The 27,728-nt window shown below is 33.9% G+C and overlaps 1 protein-coding gene across 2 annotated transcripts in view; it reads left to right on the top strand.

Moving 5' to 3' along the window:
- Positions 1-27,728, top strand: part of nsl1 (non-specific lethal 1) — a 119,579-nt gene that overhangs the window by 83,083 nt on the left and 8,768 nt on the right. For both annotated transcript variants that reach the window (XM_066744530.1, XM_066744531.1), the window contains exons 9-10: positions 12,556-12,782; positions 21,716-21,850. In XM_066744530.1, coding sequence (XP_066600627.1) covers positions 12,556-12,782; positions 21,716-21,850 — 362 coding nt within the window. The remainder of the gene's footprint in view (positions 1-12,555; positions 12,783-21,715; positions 21,851-27,728) is intronic.

Below are 27,728 nucleotides of genomic sequence, written 5' to 3'. Positions count from 1 at the left end.
GGAACTGATATAATGCTTAACATTTTTTTAAAAGTATAAACAATAATTTTAGCTAAAATAATCAATTTTTTAACGATTTCGGGATGGTGTCCCCCCCCCCCCCTTAATAGGCGAGCACTGAACGTTTAGCTTCGAACGAAAATATCAAGTTAAACATAAACAATCCTGAACATTCAACTAAGAAAAACTTCATCTTGCGTAAACTGTGTAAAACTGTTTAATAAATACTATTAATGAATTGTAAACATTTTTACGATAAAAATCAGTGCAACCACGGTATAGTTGCAACTATTTTTAGATTTAATTGAATAAGTTAAATGATAATCAGATCGACCAAAAATAGTCGTATTTATGTCATTTTTAAACTAATTATCATCGTAAAGATGTATACAATTCATCAATAACATTTATAAAACAGTTTCACTCAATTTGCGCAAGTTAAAATTTTTCTTAGCTGAATATTTGTATTTGTTTACGTTTAGCTTAAGTTCTTCGTTCGACATTAGATGCTTAATGCTCATCTATTAATACAAATCACACACATAAAAGTTTAGACGGAGATGCGTGTCCTATTGGCAACTATCCCACCCAATGAATACTCTCCTCCCTTATCTCGGCCAGTCGCGAAGGTTCGCCTAGTTAAATAATTTTATTAATTTATGACAGGAAACCAATTTATTAGGATTTTAGACTTTAAAATCTCCTTCTTCTTCCTAAATTTTCTTGGTTAGCACCTATTAATCTCAAACCCTATATATATATATATATATATGTGTGTGTGTGTGTGTGTGATAAGTGACTGTGTTAGGTTCAATTAAAGGGGCAAATACATGTAGAAGCTTATAAAATAGATGATTTTCAATTGTTTTGTTTATACAGAAAACTCAGTTCTAGATGTTTGAAACTGATATATATAATTTTTTATATCTTGATCTATAAAATCTGTCCCCTCCCCCTATTTTTTTTTATACAAAATAGCCGACTTTTTCGTGGATCTTTATACCGGCGCAACGCCCTGTGGTAAATAATATTAAAAATAAACCTTCCATATAAAATGACTTTATTATAGTATTACAAAGTATTTTTCATAATATGCCGCTACTACGTAAGTACCTTCCTGGTTCGTGTCTCGATACACAGTGTCCTATTCTCCCACTCTCATACCCTTCCTCGCTCGCTTGTGTTATTCTCTAAGGCGCCAATTTCAACAATTCTTTCTTGTTTATGCAAGTTATTCCACAACCCGTTTCTCAAAATGGCGTAATTTATTGATATTTTAATTATTATCTGAAATTAAAAAATAACGTAAATTTGTAATTTACATCTATAGTTCCTATTGAACCTTCAATATTTGAAAACTCTTTAAATTTAGAAAACTGATACGCTTTTAAATAAATAATGTTAATTCTGACCCTGTTTTTCTTCATGTTTATTGCATAAAAATAATATTTTGTTTATGAATATGTAAAAACACATTGGTTCACATAGAAGCTAATAATATAATACAGCACTTAAAAATTTCATCAAGATCGGTTGAATAGTGTTTAAGTGAGAGCTTACGCCAATTCAGAAATGTACACGTTTTGAGAAAAAGGGGTTGAAAGTTTTACTTTCTCACCTACTTACATGCCCGGAGCGTTAGTAAGTACTTCTCGCGCAGCGCGACACGCGTTTAAGGCTATAAATTCTTAGATTTTTAAAATTTTACTTCAAAACTTTGAAAGTTTAATCCTAAAGATATACCATTACCAATTATAAAAACAAAAAATAATGCAAATTTTTTTAGCTTTTGCATGTATTTCCACCCTTAGCTCTAAAACAGCAAGTTTTGGCCACTCTATATATAAAGGGTGATTAATTAATTGATGCCAATTTGAAAAAAAAATATGAAAAACTAGAAAGAAGCTATTAGAAATAAAATCAAAAAATATTTTGTTATCACCCCTAGTTTTCGATTAGTTATTAATTAAAGTTTACTCGCCGAACAGACTAGCGATTTGCCGAGAACGATAAAAGGAGATAAATGAATCCACGATTCATCGATGGCAAACTTCTCACTACGTTTGAGTTGTGTCCACCGAATGAGGAGTGCCGAGCTCAGCCGAGTGCACATAGCGGCTTTAAGTCATTAAAGAACCAAACGTAAACACGCTCTAAAGATACTATAAAAAGAATTTTAAAATGTTCAATTTCTATTACAAGCTTTTACAATGAGTATAATTGAATGGTATGCATTTCTACGATAGCAATGAGAGAAAACGCGACATTAGCGTTGGTGTTAAAAAATTGTCAAATTAGTATTGTATTAGGGTTTATACTCATCGTCAAAATACACGTAATGCATACACGACAATTGAAAAGTCGTAGCATAAAAATGGTAGAATTTCAACTTCTCATCTGATTGCCCCAACACTAATCTTCCAAGTCAAGGATTACAGGTGATGACTGAAGATATCATCATTTCCAATTTTAATATTTCATTATCATTTCAACACCATCTTGCGGTAAATAATGTGTGCGGCGAGTTTTCTTTATAGTGGCTTGTTCAAGAGACCTAATCCACATTTCCCATTTGATCGAGCAATTGATCCAACTGTTTACCCTGTAATGTTTCGTAAATCTCTGAATTGCGGACAATATCACGCGTTACTGGCTATACCATATCTGGCGTGATGATACTGAAGGCCGATCTTATTGACTCCCGTACATCTTCGGTACCTTCACGCTAGTCCTTGACTAAATTATTTTACATATAGCCCTACAGAAAATAGTCGAAAAGATTGAGATGAGGTGTTCTTGCTAGTCATGTTGTAAGCTCACCATAACCTATCCTCTTATCCGCAAAGAGGCAGTCTAGGGTAAAAGAAACGTTTGCTTAGTAATGTACCGGTGCTCTATCATATTGAAAGATAATTTTATTCTCCGCATTTAATTGTACATCTTCCAACAATATGCCGAGCTTTCCTCTTAAAAATTCTGCATAGTGGAAACCATTGATTTTCGATGGAAACATATCTGGACTGATCTGCAATTTTGTATACATGCAATTTTCAATATTTCAATTAAAAATGTTTTTATTACTTACGATTCTATCATCAAGAAGACCAGCCCGTACATGATGGATCTTCAGTATGGAAATCGTATACACGCAAGGTCCGTGGATTTCCCTCATGCCACAATACATGGTTCCGTGAGTTAAACATTCCATTCGAGATGGACATATTGACTGGTCGCATCCGAAGAATGACATTAGGAAAATCCGGTTGCCTTCGGCATTGCGAAAGGAATTCTATTTTTTAACTGGACATTTTGTAAGTAACAGTACCTTCATAAAAATAATAGTGATTCTCTAAATTCAAAAGAACATTTGTTACACGCGATGAAAATGGTGAGGTGTCCTTCCGTTTCTTCCTGAAACGTCACCCACTGAATAATCCAATACACCAATTTCCCGTATAAAACGCCAAATTGTTTCATTTTCATTTAGAGACAGTTCGAAAATGTCTCCTTCCTATTGCAGAGTAGTATTTAGCGCATTACATCTCTTCTATGTATTATGCACTAAACACCCTTCCCGAAGCAAACGTAAAACCATTCTATGGATAGTATGCTGTTTTGGATGACATCAATTGGTAAATCTTCTAGCTTGTGTGTAGTCTTGCTGCTTCACTTGCATTCTGATTCTTCGTATCATACTTGATAATTACAATTGACATTTTCTCAAAACTAAAGTCCATTTTAGATTCCTTCATTCGTCAACGCGGCCCAGTTTAGTCTTTACAAATGGCATAAAAAAGCTGCACGACCTTTATAGCACTCATTAAATCGGACAGTCACTTGTTTGTGATGTTTACATCTTTTTTAAAGTCTCTTAACCTTTAGAGGGCCGGAATTAGAGGTGACATATGATTATCAGAAAATGGATCGAGCAAATATTTAAAACAATGGATAGATTACATAGAAAGGCTGATTAAAAGTTGAGCCAATATATTGACTTTTCGGCTCTCTAAAGGTTAAAAGAGCAAGTCTTAGCTTGGTCGTTGACGAAAGAAATCGTATAACATTAAAAAGTGAAGCAAAAATGGATTTTAGTTGTGCGAGAATATTGGAGGTAATTATCAAGTATGGTACGATGTGTGTGTGTGTGACTGAAAAGGAAAGCGAAGCGGCAAGTCTACACACATGCTAAAAGATTAACCAATTGACGTCATCCGAAACAATGTACTATCCAAAGAATGGTTTTACTTTACATCAGAAAGGGTGTTTAGTGCATAATACACAGAAGAGATGTGATGCGCTAAATGCTACTCTGGAACAGGAAGAAGACATTTTCGACCTATTCCTAAATGAAAATGAAACGGTTTGGCATTTTATGCGGGAAAGTGGTGTATTGGATTATTTAGTGGGTGATGTTTTAGGAAGAAACGAAATAAAAACTCATCACATTCTCGTTGCGTGTAACAAATGTTCTTTTGAATTTAGAGAATCACTATTATTTTTATGAAGGTACTGTTACTTACAAAATGTCCAGTTAAAAAATAGAATTCCTTTCGCAATGCCGAAGGCAACCGGATTTTCCTAATGTCATTCTTCGGATGCGACCAGTCAATATGTCCATCTCGAATGGAATGTTTAACTCACGGAACCATGTATTGTGGCATGAGGGAAATCCACGGACCTTGCGTGTATACGATTTCCATACTGAAGATCCATCATGTACGGGCTGGTCTTCTTGATGATAGAATCGTAAGTAATAAAAACATTTTTAATTGAAATATTGAAAATTGCATGTATACAAAATTGCAGATCAGTCCAGATATGTTTCCATCGAAAATCAATGGTTTCCACTATGCAGAATTTTTAAGAGGAAAGCTCGGCATATTGTTGGAAGATGTACAATTAAATGCGGAGAATAAAATTATCTTTCAATATGATAGAGCACCGGTACATTACTAAGCAAACGTTTCTTTTACCCTAGACTGCCTCTTTGCGGATAAGAGGATAGGTTATGGTGAGCTTACAACATGACTAGCAAGAACACCTCATCTCAATCTTTTCGACTATTTTCTGTAGGGCTATATGTAAAATAATTTAGTCAAGGACTAGCGTGAAGGTACCGAAGATGTACGGGAGTCAATAAGATCGGCCTTCAGTATCATCACGCCAGATATGGTATAGCCAGTAACGCGTGATATTGTCCGCAATTCAGAGATTTACGAAACATTACAGGGTAAACAGTTGGATCAATTGCTCGATCAAATGGGAAATGTGGATTAGGTCTCTTGAACAAGCCACTATAAAGAAAACTCGCCGCACACATTATTTACCGCAAGATGGTGTTGAAATGATAATGAAATATTAAAATTGGAAATGATGATATCTTCAGTCATCACCTGTAATCCTTGACTTGGAAGATTAGTGTTGGGGCAATCAGATGAGAAGTTGAAATTCTACCATTTTTATGCTACGACTTTTCAATTGTCGTGTATGCATTACGTGTATTTTGACGATGAGTATAAACCCTAATACAATACTAATTTGACAATTTTTTAACACCAACGCTAATGTCGCGTTTTCTCTCATTGCTATCGTAGAAATGCATACCATTCAATTATACTCATTGTAAAAGCTTGTAATAGAAATTGAACATTTTAAAATTCTTTTTATAGTGTTGTTAGATTGTGTTTACTTTTGGTGTTTTTATGACTTTAGGCCGCTGTGTGCGTTTGGCTGAGCTCGGCACTCCTCGTTTGACGCTCGGTTGAATTCGGCTCTCCTCGTTTGGTGGGTAACACTTAAACGTAGAGAGAAGTTGACGTGTGCCATCGACGATTCATGGATCTATTTAGCTCTTTCCACCATTCTCGACCTATCGCTGGCAGTATAGCCGATTGGCGGACGAATAGACTCCCCACCAATCGTCCGCAGCCACACCAATACACGGAGCTTTCTTATCGTACGCGGGAAGACCCCCCCCCCTCACGTCCTTGTTCGTTAGTCACGTGCACCATTACTGCGATGCATGCGTGTCTCGGCCTACGTTGCTTAACTTTGGTCAACTTCAGTAACCTCAAGCACGAAAGGAAACGGAATAGTTTTCTCGTTTCTCTCTATCTCTTTCCTGACCTTACATTCGTTTAACCGATGAGTTAAAAAAAATCTTTTTCGGCTAGTTCCCTTGGACTTTCCATTCAACAAAATTTAGTCTGATTACTGCAAAAAAATTGTACTTCATAATTATGAAATGCTTAACATGTTTATTAACTTGTAGGTTTAAATAATTAATAAAAATTAGGTTTTCACGAGCAATAAAAAGTAATTTTAAAAATAATTATACGTTGATTTGTGCGTGTACACTTGACTTATTACTTTTAAATGTTGCATTTTTAATGTATTATTAATTGTAATTATGTTATTAAAGGCTATCCATAAACATTTGTATTATTAAAATGTAAACAGAAAGTTAATGTTCAACAGGAATTGAACTTGAGAAGATCGGCATAATAACTAGTCACCTTACCACCTGCCCTACACAAGTTTTTTAAAGTTTATTTATGAAGTTACAATGTGAATCTAGATTTTTTTGACATTATATTTATTTTCTTTTATTATAAATATGGCTTTAAGCCTGAAATTATATCTAGAGTTAGAATGAGAAAACGTCTTATGAAAGTAAGTCTGAGAGCGAGAGAGATTTACTAGAAAATGACGTCGCTCCCTTTCTCATTAGAGGCATACTGAAACCGTCAGAAAATTAATTAGAGGAGGACGGCAAATACTTTAATTTTATGGCCCCATGTGTTGTTTCTGATTCCAAGTCTAGATATGATTTCAAAAATTTATAGCTATCTTAAAAAATTAAACTAATATCATATGATGAAAGCCTAGATTCAGGTCATAATTTTATTAATGATCTTTCAGAGATATGTCTGGTGTAGGTGGTAAGGTGATTGCTTATTAAAACGATGGTTCTAGGTTCGATTCCTTTTTTTTTATATTTTAATAATACTTGGATGTTTATGGGTAGCTATTATTAAGACAATTGCAATTAATATTAGACGCAGAAATTAAATTTGTGTATAGCGATAAGAAAGGTGTGGGAATTAACGTAATTATTCTTAAAATTATTATTTTTATAAACCTTATTTTTATAAACCTTATTTTTGTGTACTATTTAACCTTCGAGCGGGCGCGCTGTTGTAAAATTTACGACGAATCGACGAATGTACTTTATCGTTCCCACAACTTTTACATCTTAGTCGCGAGCATCGTACTTCGAGCTATTCAAAGGTCACTGTCTCTATAAAAAACAAACGCATCGTGTGTGTCCCTAACATTTATATAAAAAAATATACCATTTACATGGTGAAAACTGATGACGTAAAATTTACGACATGTGCCCGCTCAAGGAAATTACACAGCGCGCCCGCTCGAAGGTTAATCCTACAAAAAAATAAATATGTTAAGCATTTCATAATTATGAAATACAATTTCTTGCAATAATCGAACTAGAAATTATTGAAAGGAAAGTCGAAGCAGCTGGCCGAAAAGGTTTTTTTTAACTCATCGGCTAAACGAATGTTAGGTCGGGAGCGAGACAGAGAGATCGGAGAAAACTATTGCGTTCCCTTTCGTGCTTAAGGTTACCGAAACTGATCAAAGTTAACCTTTGGAGTGCTGATTAAATTTAGATTTGCGACTCCAGAGGCTGACAATGTTTTTTTTGGGAAATCATAAAAGTCTAATACTGACACGAAAGCAAAATTTGTTATCCGAAAATCCTAACATGTGCGTCAAAAAGGCCATGACGTCATCGGTCTTTCGCTAGCGAAGCAAATGACGACAATTGGCATCATCAGCACTCAACGGGTTAAGCAGCGCAGGTCGACACACGTACGCATCGCAGTAATGGTGTGCGTGACTAGCGAGCAAGGACATAAGTGAGGGGGGGGGGGGGCGTTTCTCTCAAGTATGCTAATATAGCTTCGTGTGCCGATGAAGTTGAGGACGCTTGGTGGGAAGTCCGTTTGTCTACAGATCGGCTACATTGATTGTAGGTAGGATGGTACGGAGCTATCTAATGCGTTCAGATAATCACGCGCCTTCTTCCCACCAGGACTCAATCGTTTCATACTTACAGTTTTGCATATATATATTCCAGTTGTTTCATCACATACTTCCTTACGACTATACCTAGGCTGCACTACCTTTAGAGTCTAAGTAAAACTGGAATTTCCGGTTCATTTAGATTTTCTGTATTTGTCCTTTATTCTGTTGTGATTGTGTTTGGTACGGTGATTTTTTTAACCCTTAAAGCGCACACTTCCTATTAATGTCATAAAACGTACATGGGGTCTAAAAGACTCCAACTTTTTATAATGTCTACAAAACTTGTAGGGGAGACCGGGGTAAAACGGTGCCCTTAATGATAAAGGCTTATATTTAGGTTATTATTAAAAAAAAAATTGAAAATAAAACGACTTTGATTTAATATAAACCTTATTTAAAGTGGTGATACAAAATTAAATAATTATTTTTATTTTTGATCAATCAAATCTTAATTTGAAAAAAACATAACAATTTACGGTTTTACCCCGACCCATGGGTAAAATAGGGTACTCCACGGATTGAAATTGGATACAGACTTAGCATGTATTACATGAGAAATTATGTAAATCTTCAATTTTCTAGTCAGTTCATCCTTCATGAGCCCATTTAAAATTTTTTATGCATTGTACTCATCCTTCTTGTAATTTTGTTAATGCGCATATTTCTTTACAATAAATACATCTATTAGGGGAAACCCAGGTAAAATAGGGGTACCAGGGTAAAACAAGAACCCATTAATATAACAAAAATTATATTCCTGATTCAGTCATTAATGAAGGTATGAGGTCCGATTTTACCCCGTACGGTTTTGCCCCTTAACCATACAAAGTGTATTTAAATATTATACAGACATATATCGTATGTAAATTAAAAATACGACTAACGAAATTATAGTTAAAAATATTACAAATTAAGTGACTTAAGTGAAAATTTACTCTATTAGTCCAGATTTTGTACTGAACACTTCGAAATTATCGGAAACTTTTAAGAATTATGTGCAAAAATGAAAAATAAAGCGTTTGGAAAGTAATCAAGCGCCAATGTTTACAAATTTTTGCTGACAAATATCTTCAAGTGGCACCATTACATACCTTCATTAATGACTGAATCAGAAATGTAGTTTATGTTATATTAATGGGTCCTTGTTTTACCCCGGTACCCTATTTTACCCGGGTTTCCCCTATTTCTCAAGTATTCTATTACGAAAATAATTAATAATGTTTCTCATTAATCGGTTTTTCACAATTGACGGTACAAACACAAATCTTTAAATCCTAAAAGTTACAATTAAAGCTATTTTCTTTGGGGTATTTTAGACCCCAAGTGCACTTCAAGGGTTAAAAGCATATATTTTCTTTGTGGTATTTTAGACCCCTAGTGCGCTTTAAGGGTTAAGTTCTGTTGATTTCAAGTAGATTAAATTTTTATTATATTAAAGTCAGTTAATGTATTCGAAGGTCAGGTAATTATAGGTGTGGACTCGGCGGGAGATTCTACAAAGTGTGGCAAGTAGTTTTTTCTCCCTCATTTGGGTATATGTGTGTGTCGTAGTGTTGACGGTTACTTTTAGTTTGAGATGGTGTCATTTTACCGGCTCCCTTCCTTTTGTAATATGTATATACAGGGTGCATAAGCAATGACGCATATAATTTCAACCATATATTTTTGAGGATAAACTAAACTAAAATCTCCTGTACCAGTCCTTCCACATTAGCATTGTTACCGAGATAATTTATTTTTAACCCTAGAATTCAGGGCTTTGATTTAACGAAAACATTACTTCGCTCCCACTTTAATTGACAATTCTCTTTCAACAAACAAATGAAGGTCGGACTTTTCACCCTTCTGTGTCGCCACACGTACACATGTGAAACTATATCGTTTATAACTATTACCTCCAGACTTCTCCTACTTTCCTGATCCTAGTATTGTATATAAAATCTACTTTCTAAATAATTTTAATGGCACCTTCAAAAGCGTTTATGGAGCCGAACCTTCTGCACAGCAATACGACACTATTTGTAGATTAATTTTAAAGTTGTTTTGTCTCTTCGGTGACGCGATATTTGAACTACTGTGTCTAATAACGTAGTAAAAAAAGTATTAAATTAAAAAAAAAATATTAAGAAAAGTTTTCTTCGCTTTTTGAGAATCATACTGTTTTATTACATAGAGCAGTTTGCTACTTTATGGAAAAAGCAAAATGACTAGAATATCGGTTTTCAAATAACGAATCTTGTTGGGAAATTTTGATCTAAATGGTGCTTAACCGTTTGAGTCCTGAGCAACGTGATCACGCCGTGGAGATTTTATGTCGAGAAAACCGAGCATGTTTTGAGCGTTGTGAACAATTGATAGAAACAAAAGAAGTGTTATCGTACTGTTTGAGTTTTCTCGTACTCACTTATGCCACATTCTTTTATTAACACATTAAAGATCAAGACGATCGATTTTAGTCTATGTTTTTGTAGCTGCATTTCAGATATTTAACGAAGTAGCAACTAGGTTGAAAGTATCATCCTTTATGTTTTTGAGTGTGCTAAATCAGAATCCGGTCTCAAAATCTAAAAATTTGTACCACAAAATTAAAATTGGCGATTTTTTGCAAAAAAATTAACATTTTCAAAGAGTTTGATTTTTTTCAGGCATAAAAGGCATGAATGTAGTTTTATTAAACCATCAGTGCAAACATTTATTGAATTTTTTCGGAGTTTATACGTATATGCTTTTTTTGCCAAAATACAAAAAAGTAAAAAAAAATCGAATTTGTTATTTATTAATTTTTTTCTTAAAAACTAAGGACTAAATAAAAATTGTTTAAGAATAAAAATGTCTTAGAATTAATTGAAGAATACTCTTCAATTTTTTCAGATTTTTTGGAAACATTTTTTAAGTATTTTAATTTTGCAATTTTTCAAAAGATTAAAAGTTATGTCCAAAAAATCTGTAAAAATTTAAGGGCATTCTTCAATTAATTTTAAGAAGTTTTTATACTTAAGCAATTTTTATTTAAGCCTTTACTTTCTCAGAAAAAAATTAATAAAGAACAAATTAGAATTTTTTTACTTTTTTGCATTTTGGCAAATAAAAGCATGTACGTAAGACTTCTCTGTTAAACTTTAACAAGTTCATGCACCGATGGTTGATTTAAACTATATATTTATGTTGTATGTCTGATAAAATCTCATAAACTTTGAAAATATCAATTTTTTTAGATTTTTGTGCAAAAACGCCATTTTTAATTTCGTCGTACAAAACTTTTTGATTTTGAGCCCCGATTCTGATTCAGCACACTGAAAAACATAAAGAATGACACTTTATATAAACCCCGTCGTAACTTCTTTAAATACCTGAAATTCAGCTACAAAAACATAGTCTAAAATCGATCATCTTGATCTTTAATGTGTTAATAAAAGAACGTGGCATAAGTGAGTACGAGAAAACTCAAATAGTACTATAGCACTTTTTTGGTTACTATCAATTGTCTACAACGCTCGAAACATGCTTAGTTTTCTCGGCATAAAATCTCAGCGGCGTGATCACGTTGCTCAGGACCCAAACGGCTAAGCACCATTTATGTCAAAATTTCCGGACAAGATTCATTATTTGAAAACCGATTTTCTAGTCATTTTGCTTTTTCCATAAAGTAGCAATCTATTCTATGTAAACAATAATAAGATTCTCAAAAAGCGAAAAAAGTTTTTCTTAAAATTGTTTTTTTAATTTAATACTTTTTTTTACTACGTTATATTGGACACAGCAGTTCAAATAGCGCGTCACCGAAAAGATAAAACGACTTTAAAATTAATCAATAAATAGCGCCGTATTGTTGTTCAGAAGTTTCAGCTAATACGCGTTTTTGAAGATTTCCTTAAACATATGCAGAAAATGTATATTATACAGTGCTGGGATTAGAAAAGTAAGACGTCATTAGGTAATATTTTTAATCGGTATAGTTTCACATTTGTGCATGTGGCGGCCAAAAACAGTGGGAAGTACGAGCTTCATTAGATAATTGAAAGAGAATTGTCAATGTAATGAAAGCAAAGTAGTTTTCCCTTGAATTCGAGTCCTGATACCTAGATTTCAAAAAAATGTATTTCTTTAACGATGCTTTTGCGGAAAAAATGCTGCAGAATTTTAGGCTCGTTTTATTCCTTCTAAAATACTTGGCTAAAATTATATGTCATCACTAATACACCCTATATACACGTGTAAAATTGAAAAATAATAAAACATAAGCGCCATCAGTGGTGAGAATTCTAAGTTTATTCTGTAACCGGTTTACGGTATATTTATGTGTATAATATATAGTTGGATGTTGTTATCCAATCTTCATGAAATGAATACGCGTTTATATTTTTTTCTCTGTAATTAATTTTCTAAGTTTTAGTCTAATTTTTTTTTTATTAAAAATGTTCTTGAAACAAATTTTGTGTGTTACAGATCCCATGTCTCCGCATGCAAGTGATTTCAGTGGAGATGTAATATCACCAGTTATGTCACCTGCGGCTCTTTCTGTAATTCAAGATATTGACCAAAAACAACAAAATTTGGAATCGCCACAGCGTTCATCAGTATTAAATAATGTATTTCGACGTCGTCCTGTATCAAATTTGCGTTGTGGTCGGGATGACATAAGTGGTATTTGGTGTAATGAGGAAGAAAATGAGGTAATTTAATAATTGTATTATTTGTAATTTAAATTTCATATGACAGCAGACTACAAAAAAATTTATCTGTGCTATAAATCAAAGTAAAGATTTTGAAGTATTTCTGCCTTTTGAAACCGAATATAGCCTCTGTTTTGTCATACGTTATACATTTCGTTATAGGGCCAGAATTGTAACCTGGAAATACTTACAACAGTTTTAAACTTTCAACATTCCAATAGTTTTTCAGACTTCTTAACCGTACATATATATATATATATATATATATATATATATATATATATATATAAAGTTTACGTATAAGAACGAAATAGAGAGTGTATTTGGTTTCAACATTCCGGAATACAAAGAAATAATCTACTCTGGTTTACCGCACAACCATATTTTTAACTTATTTGTAGGCCAATGTTGCTCAGTCATTTCGTTTATATTTATATAAACCTGTGTTGAGTTTATTCGGTAACAAATATTGTAGCGATATATTGCAAAATGTTTCTTGTAAATCTATACTATATGCATATTGAAAGTTGCATACGACGTAAAGGATGTAGTCTAATAAAAACCTAACGAATCCCATAGATCTTTTCAAAGACAAGTAAAAATTTGGAAATTTTGTCTTACGGTTATTGTCTTATGACTACTCGAAACTTGCTGATGAGAAAAAAATTGTACTTAAGATATGAACACAAGAAAGTTAAAGCTTTAATTTACTTTTATTTTTATTTAATTAAACATACGATTATTTTTCACGAAGTTACAGCTATTTAAATATTGACTAAAATTTTTTAAAATATTTCGTATCCATTAATTTTTGCGTTTAGTTTAGATATTTTTTCTTAAACTATCTAGCCGCTAATGAATGAATCTCGCTTACAATGGTATGAAATATGTTTTACTATTTCTCATGTTTTTTTCTAGAACTACTCAACTTAGACGAATCATTAAAAATAGGGATATAATAACTGCACTAAAAATTCTTTGCTATTTAATCAAATATTTCAATTTTTGTAGATCATATTTGAGCCGAAAGACACGATCTCTACGAAAAGTATGATGATCGCCCGATATGACTTTCTCTACTTTTTCTTATGTATTAAGAAACATCCCCCAAAACTACGCCAGCGTTCTCACTTCGCCAGCGTATTATGACTTTGTTCCGCCAACCTCCTGACAAAAAAATAGGGGTAGCTCTGTCAAGAGTAAAAAGCAGCTGTTTCCACGTGGTATCAAAGGGTGTTTGGCATATTTTCATTTGTTCTAAGTGCCAGTTGCAAGAACAAAGATAGAAATATAATTATTATGAACCTCTGAGTTCTGGGAAACAAGATATTAGCAACAATCGTTTTCCACTATCCTTGACTTTAATATTTTACAAAGCCTGCACGATGTCGATAGGGACTTTTTACCTAAATATTTTAATTCCTTAAACAAAGGTGTAGAAATAGAATATTGTACAACAAGGGAAGAAAGTTGACGATTGCACACGAGTGTGATTTTGGCAGCAATAGCGAAGCGAGAGAAACCATTTACACGAGTGCAATCATAAAATTATTTCGTCCCGTGTTATGCCCGATAATTTTCGTCAAAAGTGTGTAGAAAGTGACTATTTTTGTCGTAGTTAACTACCGGAACGAAAACGGCAGTTTTAACGTCAGTATCAGCCGGGAATGTACACTAGAGGTTTACTTTACTTTCGGCTCAAGAGAACGGGGCTTTTTTCACCTCAAAGGAATAAAGTGAAGCAAAAGTGTAGTGTGCATGCGTAGCTGGGATTGGCGTGAAAACAGCCATTTTCGGCCCGGTAAACTACACTGAAAAGGGTAGAGTCATTTTCCATGAACGTGTGATGAAGAAACAATTCAATTAGCATTTCTTCGCAGACCTGGTCTTTAAAATGACTGGACTACTACTTATCGAGATATTTCATTGTTTCTAGATTTCTTCCTAAAATTATGTAAACTTTCGTACCTTTTCAACATTTTTTATGATAGTAAAAGTAACACGCGTTCATTCATTTTCATAGCACTACAAGATGTGTCAAATTTCATCACAATCAAAGAATGAGAGTTGAGTAGGTTTCTTTGCCAGGAAAAAACAATTACAAGTAAAATTTCTACTTAAAACTTATATTTATCTAAAGATGCAAATTTTGTGAAAAAAGTGCATTTGGTAACCTCATCGACGTAGATTCTATTTATTCATTTACAAAACGATTTTGCGTAGCAGATGTCAAAAGTTTTGTCCTTCCTGTAGGACTTTTCTGTAACTAATTGTCGTCAATATCATTATTAATTATTATACTATTGATATAGTTATGGCATCAATTTCAGCTAAATTTATCGGTGAGATTGTTAGTCCTAGTTCACAATCAAATACATTTCTCAAAAATTTTGTGTATGAACCACTCCAAAATTAAAATGATTTTTTATTATTATATCCACATAATGTTTCAGAATAGGTGTATAAACCCATCCTAGAACAAAATCAAAAGTTTACGATCCCCTCTTAAACCTAAATCTAATCAGTATATCGCTCAATACGACTGGACTAGATTAACTCCTTTACCGTGCATGCTGAAAACTTTTCGTTTTGTGAAATATCGCTGCAATATTAAATGTATATTAAAATAGATAGTAAAAAAACTTTTTATTCAAATTGAAATTCAATAGTATAGAAAAGATATCTAACCATCTGAATAATAAACCTGAAAAATTTGAACCCTCTAGATCACATTATCTTGTATTCGTTCTCCAAGGTGAAATTTCTGAATTTTTATGCTAATTAACGAATTTTTTATGTTTTGTCTAGGAAACATAATTTTTGACAAACTTATATGTAGAAAGCTATAAGCCTGGAAAGTCAGTAGGTTTTCCGAATAATGAACAACATCATGCTTTTCGATATTTAAATTTCGATATTTTATGAAGGATGCATATCTACTTTGTAACGCATGAGAAGTATACAACTACACTACACTATTAAACTCTTTTAAAAGATAACGTAACCAAAATGGAAAAAAATTAAGAACACAACGTAAAAATCATATGCACATTGTAAGAGGCAGATGTAATATTGACACGATATAAATGAGTCGGCAATTAACAGTATAGGCATTGCGTCGTATGAGAGATTTGACCCGGTATGATTCCGCAAAATTGTGAAAGGGATAGGAAAGAGAGAGTACGATTTCTAGAGGAATCGCAGATGGGTGAGGAAAAAAAACTAGGATCAGAGTTTTGGATTCAAGAGAGTTGGAGCAGCTCCGCCTAGTGCGGCTGCTGAACGTAAGTAATGCGCGGGCAGCAACTTACCAGCGAGATTGTGCTCCGCGCCGTAGCCACCTGGTGGCGTTGAGCCGAAGTGGTGAGAGAGGAAAGAGATTTAGAGTGCACCGGAGCGAGACGGCCCGAGACTCACTCACCGCTCACTCCGACACACCTCCGACACACCTCCGATCTCGAATACGTCGGTTTTAAATGTATAAGAGAAGTGTAGAGAAATCGTGCATTTTCTGGTACTCGTTATCGAGTTTATTTACAAGGAGGGCCATTTTAATCAACGTACCTAAATTACTTGTAAACCAATGATCTTATGAAAAAATATTTCAAACAGAAGTTGTTGGGCTTTGAGGGGGAACATAGAATTGCATTTTCGATTTGACCTTGAAATGTTATATGAACACTACATGAAGGCCATCTTGTGATTTTTAAATGGAACACTGTGTTTATTCTCACATATTTTGAATATTTATATCAAGAACTTTCCAAAACACAATGTAAATGTATCATTTCATTCAGTCGTTCACTAATAGTCTGGGAGGTGGCTACAGGTCGAGCAACATGCCTCGAGGCAGGAAAAGTTTTATATGCAAATGATTCTATGGCTATTGACAAAACGAAAGCCCGACCGACAGAAGGCGCATTGGGGACCAAGTGCGTGGGCGGCCGATGAAACATGTAAATTTTTCGAAAAATAAGACTGTCTAGTGGCACGGCTAAAAATTTACAGAGATGTTGTGGAAAATGAGAAAAAGCAGGAAAAAAATTGCCAAAAGGCTAAGTGGGGGGCTAAAGGGTTGTCAGAAGCTGCCAAAGTTGTAAAAAACTTCGGAAAATTTACATGTTCAGCGGCACTTCTGACAATTTCTAGTTTTATTGTTTACCTATTGAGTGAACTTTGTGTAAAGTGTCAGAAGGCAAAGTGGAGTCGATCATGAGAAACTCGGACTCAAACTGCGAGAGCGCATTTCAACATAATACTTTTGATTTTACGCCACACATTTTTTATATGACACTGTAGTTAGCAGCGACTTTCCAGCAGCGAGTTCCGCCATCACATAACCCAAAACCAGCGTGTCATCCGGTACACTACGCATATAGAAAATCTAAATAAAATGCTTTAATATCAAATTAAAAGCAATAAGATATACGTTGTAATTTTTTAAATAACATCAACTATGACTTAAAATAAAACATAACGATTAATACATAGAAAAAATAGTCAAAGGAAAGATAAAAGTTTAAACTCTTTATCATCATATTTGACCGACGGGGAAATTTTTGTAAGTTTTTAGAATTGCACATTCGTCTAGCCTATTAAATTCTGCGTAGGCTGGTATGACTTTTGTTAGGGATCTCGGCTTGTACAATAGATTTTTTTTACAGAGAAACGGATAAAGAAAGCGACAACCATGTTTTCCAATTTTCGCCTATGGTTCTCAACTAGTAAGAAATTTTTTTAATTTTTTCGAATTGCACAGTCTTGTAGCCAATTAAATTCTGCATAGACCAGTATGAATTTCGTTAGGGATCGCGATTCCCTTTTTAGATTTTTTAACATTGAAAGCAGAGATACTGATGAAAAATAATGTTTTTGGACATTTGGTCAAGTTTTCCAATTAGCAGGAAATTTTTTTAATTTTCCTAAATGGTACTGTCTTTTAGCTTAGGAAATCCTGAAGAGAATGGTGCTAGTTTCGTGAGGGATCGCGCCCTCCTTAGTGTCTTCTTTTAAGAATCAAGTTAAGACTCTGAATCACAAAATAACGTTTTCAAACAGTCGGCTGAGTTTTTCAACCAGCGAGAAATTTTTTTAATTTTTTAAATATATACAGGCTTGTAGCTTATTCAGTTAGGAGTAGGCAAGTCCAAATTTTATTAAGAATTGATACTTCTTTATAATTTTTTTATAACAGGTAAAGCTGCCGAAACTCAATTATATTTCAAGGAATGTTTCGTTTATTTATTCTGGAAGCTATATAATCACATCTATCTTTACTACCTATTCTAAAGAAAAAACATTAACGTACTCGCATTCCCTAATAAAATTTGAACTTGCCTACTCCTAATTGAATAAGCTACATGCCTGTATATATTAAAAAAATTAAAAATATTTCTCGCTGGTTGAAAAACTCAGCCGACTGTTTGAAAACGTTATTTTGTGATTCAGAGTCTTAACTTGATTCTTAAAAGAAGACACTAAGGAGGACGCGATCCCTCACGAAACTAACACCATTTTCTTCAGAATTTCCTAAGTTAAAAGACGGTATCATTTAGGAAAATTAAAAAAAATTTCCTGCTAATTGGAAAACTTGACCAAATGTCCAAAAACATGATTTTTCATCAGAATCTCTGTTTTCAATGTTAAAAAATCTAAAAAGGGAATCGCGATCCCTAACGAAATTCATACTGGTCTATGCAGAATTTAATTGGCTACAAGACTATGCAATTCAAAAAAATTCAAAAAATTTGATGCTGTTTGAAATTCTAGCCGAGAGTTTTATGTCATGGTATTCAATCTTTGCAAATCTGCTGTTGGTGAACAAAAAAGCATTAAGGGATTTGCGATCCCTAACAAAATTCACACTGGTCTACCCAGAATTTAATAGGCTACAAGACTGTATAATTTAAAAAAATTAGAAATTTTCCTGCTAACTGAAAAATTTAGCCAAAAGTCCAAAAACATGAAAATTTATTCGTATCTCTGCTTTCAATGATAAAGAATTTCTAAAAAGGGATTCGCGATCCCTAACGAAATTCATACGGGTCTATGCAGAATTTAATAAGCTACAAGACTGTGCAATTCGAAAAAATTAAAAAAAATTCTTACTAGTTGAGAACCAAAGGCGAAAATTGGAAAACATGGTTGTCGCTTTCTTTATCCGTTTCTCTGTAAAAAAAATCTATTGTACAAGCCGAGATCCCTAACAAAAGTCATACCAGCCTACGCAGAATTTAATAGGCTAGACGACTGTGCAATTCTGAAAACTTACAAAAATTTCTCCTTCGGTCAAATATGATGATAAAGAGTTTAAACTTTTATCTTTCCGTTGACTATTTTTTCTATTTATTAATCGTTATGTTTTATTTTAAGTCATAGTTGATGTTATTTAAAAAATTACAACGTGTATCTTATTGCTTTTAATTTGATATTAAAGCATTTTATTTAGGTTTTCTATATGCGTAGTGTACCGGATGACACGCTGGTTTTGGGTTATGTGATGGCGGAACTCGCTGCTGGAAAGTCGCTGCTAACTAAAGTGTCATATAAAAAATGTGTGGCGTAAAATCAAAAGTATTATGTTGAAATGCGCTCTCGCAGTTTGAGTCCGAGTTTCTCATGATCGACTCCACTTTGCCTTCTGACACTTTACACAAAGTTCACTCTATAGGTAAACAATAAAACTAGAAATTGTCAGAAGTGCCGCTGAACATGTAAATTTTCCGAAGTTTTTTACAACTTTGGCAACTTCTGACAACCCTTTAGCCCCCCACTTAGCCTTTTGGCAATTTTTTTCCTGCTTTTTCTCATTTTCCACAACATCTCTGTAAATTTTTAGCCGTCCCACTAGACAGTTTTATTTTTCGAAAAATTTACATGTTTCATCGGCCGCCCACGCACTTGGTCCCCAATGCGCCTTCTGTCGGTCGGGCTTTCGTTTTGTCAATAGCCATAGAATCATTTGCATATAAAACTTTTCGTGCCTCGAGGCATGTTGCTCGACCTGTAGCCAGCTCTCCGTCTATAAATATTTAGATTTTAAATTGCTTTTAGGTGAGCCTATCAATTCAACGGAATATCTCTGTTAAATGAAAATATATAATTTAATAGTAGAGGAAAGTTTAATACAAAAATTGTTCAACATCACTAAAATCTATTTAAAAATAATTCAAACAAGAATTTTGAAAATCACCTGATCTGAGAAATTTTATACATTAGATAAAATATATTTACAAAAATTGGTCTGCATTAATTATTTAGCCACTGAAAATATACAAATTTACGAGATTGAAAGAAAAATCTTCTCAGCTTCTTTAGACGATATTTCTCACATTTGTCCACAGCTTTACTCTTTAAGGGGGGAGGCATTGCGCGTAGAAAAAATACTTCCAAATTATCTTCTACAATTTTAGAAATTTCAATATTTTCATAGGGACCAAATTGGCTCGTATTTATCTGCTTAATTAACGTAAAAGCTTATTTTTTGGATCAAAACAAATTTTTTTTTGAAATCGGATATTAATAATAATATATTATTTCCCACCAATAATTTCGAAAAAGAGAGCCTTTACGACGCTTCGCCATACTTCAACGAGTAATTTGAGACCAAGGAGAAGCAAATATTCCCATAAATGTAGATTTTTTGAAAATATTATTGTAGCGCAACAATGGCAAATATGCAAATTTTTCCTTGTTGCGCTACAAAAGTATTTCCAAAAAATCTTCTACATTTATGGGAATATTTGCCTCTTCTTAGTCTCAAATTACTCGTTGAAGTTTGGCGTAGCGTCGTAAAGGTTCCCTTTTTCGAAATTATTGATGGGAAATAAAATATTATTATTAATATTCGATTTAAACATTTTTTTTTAATTCAAAAAGTAAGTTTTTATGTTAATTAAGCAGATCAATATGAGACAATTTGGTCCCTATGAAAATATTCAAATTTCTAAAATTGTAGAAGATAATTTGGAAGTACTTTTTCGACGCGCAATGCATCCCCTTAAAGAACTCTGTGACAAATCGAAAATTATTCCGAACATAAAATTTCCCGCTCTTTACGGATCCGATTTCTAAATTGGAGGATCCAATTTAAAAAATAACTTTCACCTTCAAATGACCTTGAAAACTAATCTTAGGAACATATTATTTAATAGAGCGTGATGATCCCTATTGTCTTGAATAGCTCTTGCCCACGTAATTATTTTGTATTCTGCTTATCAACAGAGATATTCGGGTGAATCAATATGCTCACGTAAAAGAAATTTAAAATCTAATTATTTAGTGAACGCCTGAATGAAGTGATACATTTACTTAGTGTTTTGGAAAACTCTTGAGATCAGTATTCAAAATGTGAGAATAAACAGGGTGTTCCATTTAAAAATCACAAGATGGCCTTCATGTAACGTTTAAATAACATTTAAAAGTCAAATCGAAGATACCATTTTATGTCCCTCTTGAATTTTAACAACTTTTGTTTGAAACATTTTTTCATAAGATCATTGATTTTCAAATAATTCTGGTGCGTCCAATAAAATGACCCACCCTATATATGCAATGAAGATTTTGCGATCTTTTTTCACTGTGTTGTTCTGTTTCCCAGAATGTTTTTTCTTTTTTTTTTTTCAAAATTGTCCACCATTTAAAAACTTTGTTTCCTAGACAAAACAAAAGAATTCGTAATTTACCATGAAAATTCAAAACTTTTAGCTTCGAGGGTGAACGAAAGATAGTAAGCTAGAGGATTGCAAATTATTAAGTTTTTTGTGGAGATGGTTAGATAATTTTCTCTTATTATTGGATTTGAAATCGAATAAAAGTCTTTTTTCAACTGACACCAATGTGTATACATAGTTTTAAATTAGAAAAGAAATTTATATAAATGTTTTAAAATTAATCACTAAGTTGTGAGATATTAATTCAGTGTAATATTTTAGGTAGTGCCGTATGAACCTAGATTATTTCCAATCTCCGAGGATATTTACGAAAAAATGCTGGAAGTGATGCCAGGTGGCCATTGGCATCCGTCATCTTTACCCATGTGCTCTCGTGAAGAAGATAAGCGAGAGGATGTATGTACACTTAAATGTTTTAATAATTTAGAACAAGGCTCGACAGGATAGGAGAGTTACGTTCAAGAGGCTTCCTCCACTCTTGGGCTTCTTCCCGCTTATTCAACATACGCCGTACTTATTTTGCACCTATTGACGAGACTGATCCATAGTAACGCGTGTCCGAAAATATTCAGTTATTAATATAAAGTAATTTTGATGATTTTAAAGACGAAACAAAATTTAAGCCATATTTATTATTAACCTACAAATTTTTGAAAACTTTTCTAAACTAATTATTATAGCGAGAAAGAAACAATTGTCTGTCTATCAGCTGCTTGCAAAGTTAAGCATTGTAGGGGACATCACTGGAGAGTGGGGGAAGACTGTCGGTTGGTGTTGACTCCACGAAGACACCTTTTCGAGCGTTGAATTTTAGAGCATATTAATTATTATACAATCACGTTGTAACTAAATCGAATTTAATTAAAAATAAGCTCATTTAAATTTAATATAACTATTATTGTGATCAAGAAACAGCCGTTTTTTGACAATAAGTAATTAAATTTAAAAATTGAGACATCTCTATCTAAGAGGTAATCTGTAAAAACAGCAAAAAGTAAAAATTGTTCAGAAAGATTGCATTTTTAACAATAATTAATTTTTTGTATAGTAACAGCTACTTAGGCAATGACTCAAATGTGTCTTATATTTTGAAGATCCATGGTAGAGCTAAAATAACCCATCAGTCTATCATTTTAACTTTTTCAAATGCACATTTTAGAGAGCTTTATGAAGTAAAAATAAATAGTGACGTATTTCTAGTTTATTTTTTTAATACATTTTAACCCTTTCAAACCCGGTGTCCATCTTAGTGGACAAGAAGTTTAAGGCATTCTATGTTAGCCTGTTAACCGAGCAGGACATATAAATACGTTAAATGTAAGGAATATCGGCGTCGGATAGGACATATGAATACGAACTTGAAATATATTTTGCGCATTGCAACGGGCGAGACGTATATTTTCCGGAACAAAAAAGGTATTAGTTACCCATACTGCTCTTGACGTGAATTTAATATACGAAGGGAATCAGTATTAGTTGGCTATTGGAAGTGGTGGACGTGTAAGGGAATTCCCTGGCTAACAGGCTAAGAGTCAATATACAGGGTGAGGCACTTAAGCCGCCCCAGAATATGGATGCAGAAAGGCGCGTATCTCTTCACCTATAAAAGATATTCAATTTTTGCATAGAACCTTTCTGAAAGCAAATAACAAGAGGCTTCGAAAATGTCCTATGGAAAAATTGAATATCTGTTATAGTTAAAGAGATACACCTCTTTCGGCATTCGTATTCTGGGGCGGCTTAAGTGCCTCACCCTGTATATGGATAAAGATTTAGTGATAGTAGAATTGAAATTCAATGAAAATATAAGTGTAACTTTAATAGTTCTTAATTGTGTTAAATAATTTAGCGAAAAAAAGATCGAAAAGCATGTAACTATGTATATAAAAATTATAATGGCATGTTAATCGAACACCGAGTTTGAAACTTTGGAAAAAAGTAAAATAGGTGATTTTGTATATAAATTTATCCATAATTATACATCCTGTATTATTGCTCTTGCGAAAAAGGTCTAAAGAGTTGCAAAAGTGTGGTAACTGATTGAGGAAAACCAGTGAGGGTGTTATTAAAATCAACAGCAATTTAAAAATAAATAAGTTATATTTATTAAACAAATAAGAGGCTGATAAAGTACAAGTAGTTCATCAAAGAAAGTAAAAACCTACAATGCTCGTATGAGTCGCGATAACAAAATGGTTTGTTTTAAGATCGTAAATAGGGTTGATCGAAAGAGCCACCAAATTCTCTGTTGAGCCATGAAAAAATCCGTCTGGAAACGGAAGTGCTATAGGTGTTTGGAAACTATTTCTTACCTCAAACGAGGGAAAAGCCTAATAGTCTAAAAGCTGATTACATGGGGTGCGATATGCCTCGGAGCATAAAATATTTTACCTGGAAAAGGTTCGATTGTTGCTAGCAAAATGAAAGCCCGGCCGTCAGAAGACATGCTGGAAGCTAAGTGCGTGTGCAGACGATCAAACGTTTAAATTTTCCAACTAGAAAACTGTCGAAATGCACGTCTAAAAATTTACGTAGATATCAAGGATTGTAAAAAAGCAGTGAAAAAATTGTCTAAAGGCTAAGTAGAAGCTAAAGGGTTGCCAGAAGTTGCCAAAATTGCGAAAAATTTGGGAAAGTTTACATTTTAAGAACAACTTTTGACTATTTCAATTTTCACTGTTTATGTATAGAGTAAAGTGTGTGCAAAGTGTCAGAGGTTAATATAGAAGTGATTCTGAGAAAATTGAGTGCGAAGTGCAACAGCGTATTTCGACGCGCTGCGCAGTACTGATCGTTTTTCTTTGATTTTCACAGCGTACATATTTTAGAGCACTTCTCACAACTTATCTCATTAATAAAGGGGGTCTACAGAAACTGTTATTAAAATGTTAGAAGTCAATTAAGAAGATATTAATTTTTTTATAAGAAAAAAAGAAATTTTATTCGTAGGAAATTTTAAAATAATTAATCAGTTTTATAATGTGTAGATGGAAAACTTTCATCAATTTCTTAATCTTCATCGCTATCGTAGTCAGACTCGTCGCCATTAACTGAAAATAATAAATATTTAAATAACCCGAATAAATTAAAATCACACGTATATTTTCGCGAACGTTACAATAAATTATTTATTAAATTATGACTCCTTCTTAATTGGCTTCTGAGGTTTTAATAATAGTTTCGCTAGACCCCTTTGATTAACGGGATAAATTGTTAGAAATGCTCTAAAATATGTACGGTGTGAATATCAAAGAAAAGCGATTAGTACGCCGCGCGTCGGAATACGCTATTGCACTTTACACTCAATTTTCTCAGCATCTTTTCTACATTAGCCTCTAACACTTTGCACACACTTTACTCTATACATAAACAGTGTTAATTTCGAATTTTCAGAAGTTTTCCTTAAAATGTAAATTTTCCCATATTTTTCGCAACTTTGGCAACTTCTGGCAACCCTTTACCTTCACCTAGCCTTTTGACACTTTTTTCACTGCTTTATTTCACAATCCTTGATATCTGCGTAAAGTTTCAGCCGTGCACTTCGACAATTTTTTAGTTGAAAAATTTACACGTTTTATCGTCCGCCCATGAACATAGCTTCCAGCTCGTCTTCTGTGGTCGGGTTTTACTTTACTGGCACCGATCAAACCTTTTCCAGGTAAATTTTTCATGCACCGAGGAATATGTCGCACCCCATCTAGCCAACTCTCCGTCTACGAGGCTCCCATATGTAGGTGGTACAGCGTTGAAGAGTCTTAGCAACTGTACAGGTTAAGTAAGGAGAAATCAGAACGATGAGGCTACATTCGACTGAAGGATTATTGATGCCAGCGAGAGAGACCTTGCAGAGTCGAGGAAAGGTTTTGGGAGGATGCGTTCATTAAAATTCCAAAAAGGCGGCGTTTTCAACCTGGCATACGTAACAACATTTAGAGGCATTGGGTGCATCTAAATAGTAATCGAGCCTCAGCTTACTTACGGGTTCAGGCTCTGCAGTAATCACCTAATCGTGGTGGACGCAAGTAATTCGTGCTGTGGAGCAGAAATGAGCCAGGGTGAGAGTTCGGAGCAGCTCGCACCTCAGTGATCCTTCCGAACATCAACATCACTTATAAGGAGGGCACATAGAACAGGAGTTATCACGTGGATTAATTACAAATAGTGATAATTTGGAGTATTATGGATATCCTAAATTTAAATACTTAATACAAATTTTTAACTATTTTGAAAATCCGTAAACTTTACACAAAATGCCTTATAATTGTAAAAGAGAGAGGGAGAATGTATTGCCCGTATGAATAAGTGTCGGTTTTTGGAAGACGGCTAAATAACCAACTCGCAGTCGAAGGCTTTTATTGAATGTAAAATTTTTGTTTTTTATCTTCTTTATACGCGAATAACTTTTTCTTCGTTATAAATTTGCAGTATTGCAACACAATAACGGTGAAGTGAAAATGTGTAGTGATGTATGTCTATATTATCAGTACTATTTATCGGTAATTTTAATCATTTTTTGATGTTGCTTTTCGTATGCATATATAGTGTAACCGTTGATTTAGGTAAAAATTACAAAACCGAGAATACGAAATTTTACTATAAAACAGGGATAACTTAGTACTCAACAAAGGGGGGAGGGGACTCCCGCAATAATCACGCACACTTTCTATACACTACGTTGCACTACTTATATTAAAATTCGCTACAAAATAATAAACAGGGAGAAATGGTAGAATTTATAGGAGAAGAGGGGAGAGATAGATAAGAAGGGAAAAATTATTCGAAGGGAGAGAGAAATGGACATGGTGGTAGGGATGGATCAGGGCGCCACTTGATCAAAATTATCGCAATCCCCTGCACTCCGGTACAATAAAACAACTGGTCGAATATATGGTTGAGGTTGGGAACAACAGGAAGACTTTCCTTATTCAAGCCCAATGATGATTCGACTAACAATTACATTATAGAGTAACGGCAGTAGGGCGATTATCCGCCCGGATACAATGAAGAATGGATTCTGACCCAGTTTTTATAGTTTTTTCTTTTTTTATCTTATTTTTTCATTTTCGGAAGCAATGGGCTAATTGGGCTGGAATGATCAGGATCGTAGTCAATGAACCAATAATTGATTAGCATTGATCTTTCGATCCTGATTCCGATATTCCTTATCTCATCCATTGGTTGGTCGAAAGTATCGACTCGCGTCTTATCTTCTTCACCATTTGCTACCTGGCTCCGTTGGAGCATATTGGGATGGCTACGCAGCTGAGTGGCAAAACTGAAGCCAGCTTGGGTCTATGCTGCTCCGTCATCATGTGTCCATAAACTCATCAACACACGAAGCTGCTATAGTATTCGTGAGTGCACCCCACTACTGTCTCCTTGAACGTTTCACGTACACAATTACTGCGGTATGTCTCTGTTTCGAGCTCCTTCGCAGAAATTCTGTGTAATTTGTGTATGAGAGAGAGAGAGAGAGAGAGAGAGAGAGAGGGAGTTTTCTTTCTGAACTCTCTCTCTCTCGATCTTGATCTTGATGTTTGATCGTTTAGCCAACGGACAAGACCGAAATAAAATCCTTTCCAGTCAGCTTTAATAAGTATTAGCCGTGCACCAGATGAATTATTATAAATTGTTTACAAATAGTCATTAATTTATTGGATTCTATAATAAATAAAGTATAGCTGTGATCAATTTTATTTTGACTCATATATTATGTGTTATTTCACCGGCACACAAAAAAACGTGGTCTGTACCTTGATCCATATCCACCTATCTCAATGTATTTCGAAGCGCTGATTCCGAGTCTGAAGTCTGTTTTAGTCAAACGCTTTCAAAATCTCGTGAAAATGCAAAAAATCGTCAAAAATTAGCCAGAAACCGCAATGAATGATCTAGAGAAAGTAGCTTGCGAAAGCTTCCAAAACGGTTCTCAGTACTTTTTAGGAAATTAGAAGCGTGTGCGTTATAAGGGTATAGTCAATGATGTGTTTAAAATTTTTAAAAGTTTGAGTTACTTCATGATTCTAAAATTGTACTTCATTCTCACCTTGACTATTTCCCTGAAAATCTTGGAGACTACGGTGAAGAACAAGTAGAATGATTTCATCAAGATACAAGTGAAATGGAAACTCGATGTAAAGGTAGGTGCATTAGCAATATAATGGCAGATTTTTCTAGACACTAAAAAGAGATCTAAAGAGAAAAAAGGGAAAGTGAGACCCACTGCATACAGGTCATTTGAAGAAAAAAGAGTTCGTTATAAAAGGAGGACGGT

Source organism: Prorops nasuta, unplaced genomic scaffold, assembly GCF_024137725.1.
Source record: "Prorops nasuta isolate Cenicafe-Biocafe unplaced genomic scaffold, Cenicafe_Pnas_1.2 PNAS00045, whole genome shotgun sequence".
In the NCBI taxonomy this organism is placed as follows: domain Eukaryota; kingdom Metazoa; phylum Arthropoda; class Insecta; order Hymenoptera; family Bethylidae; genus Prorops; species Prorops nasuta.
This window is presented reverse-complemented; position numbering and strand designations above follow the sequence as displayed.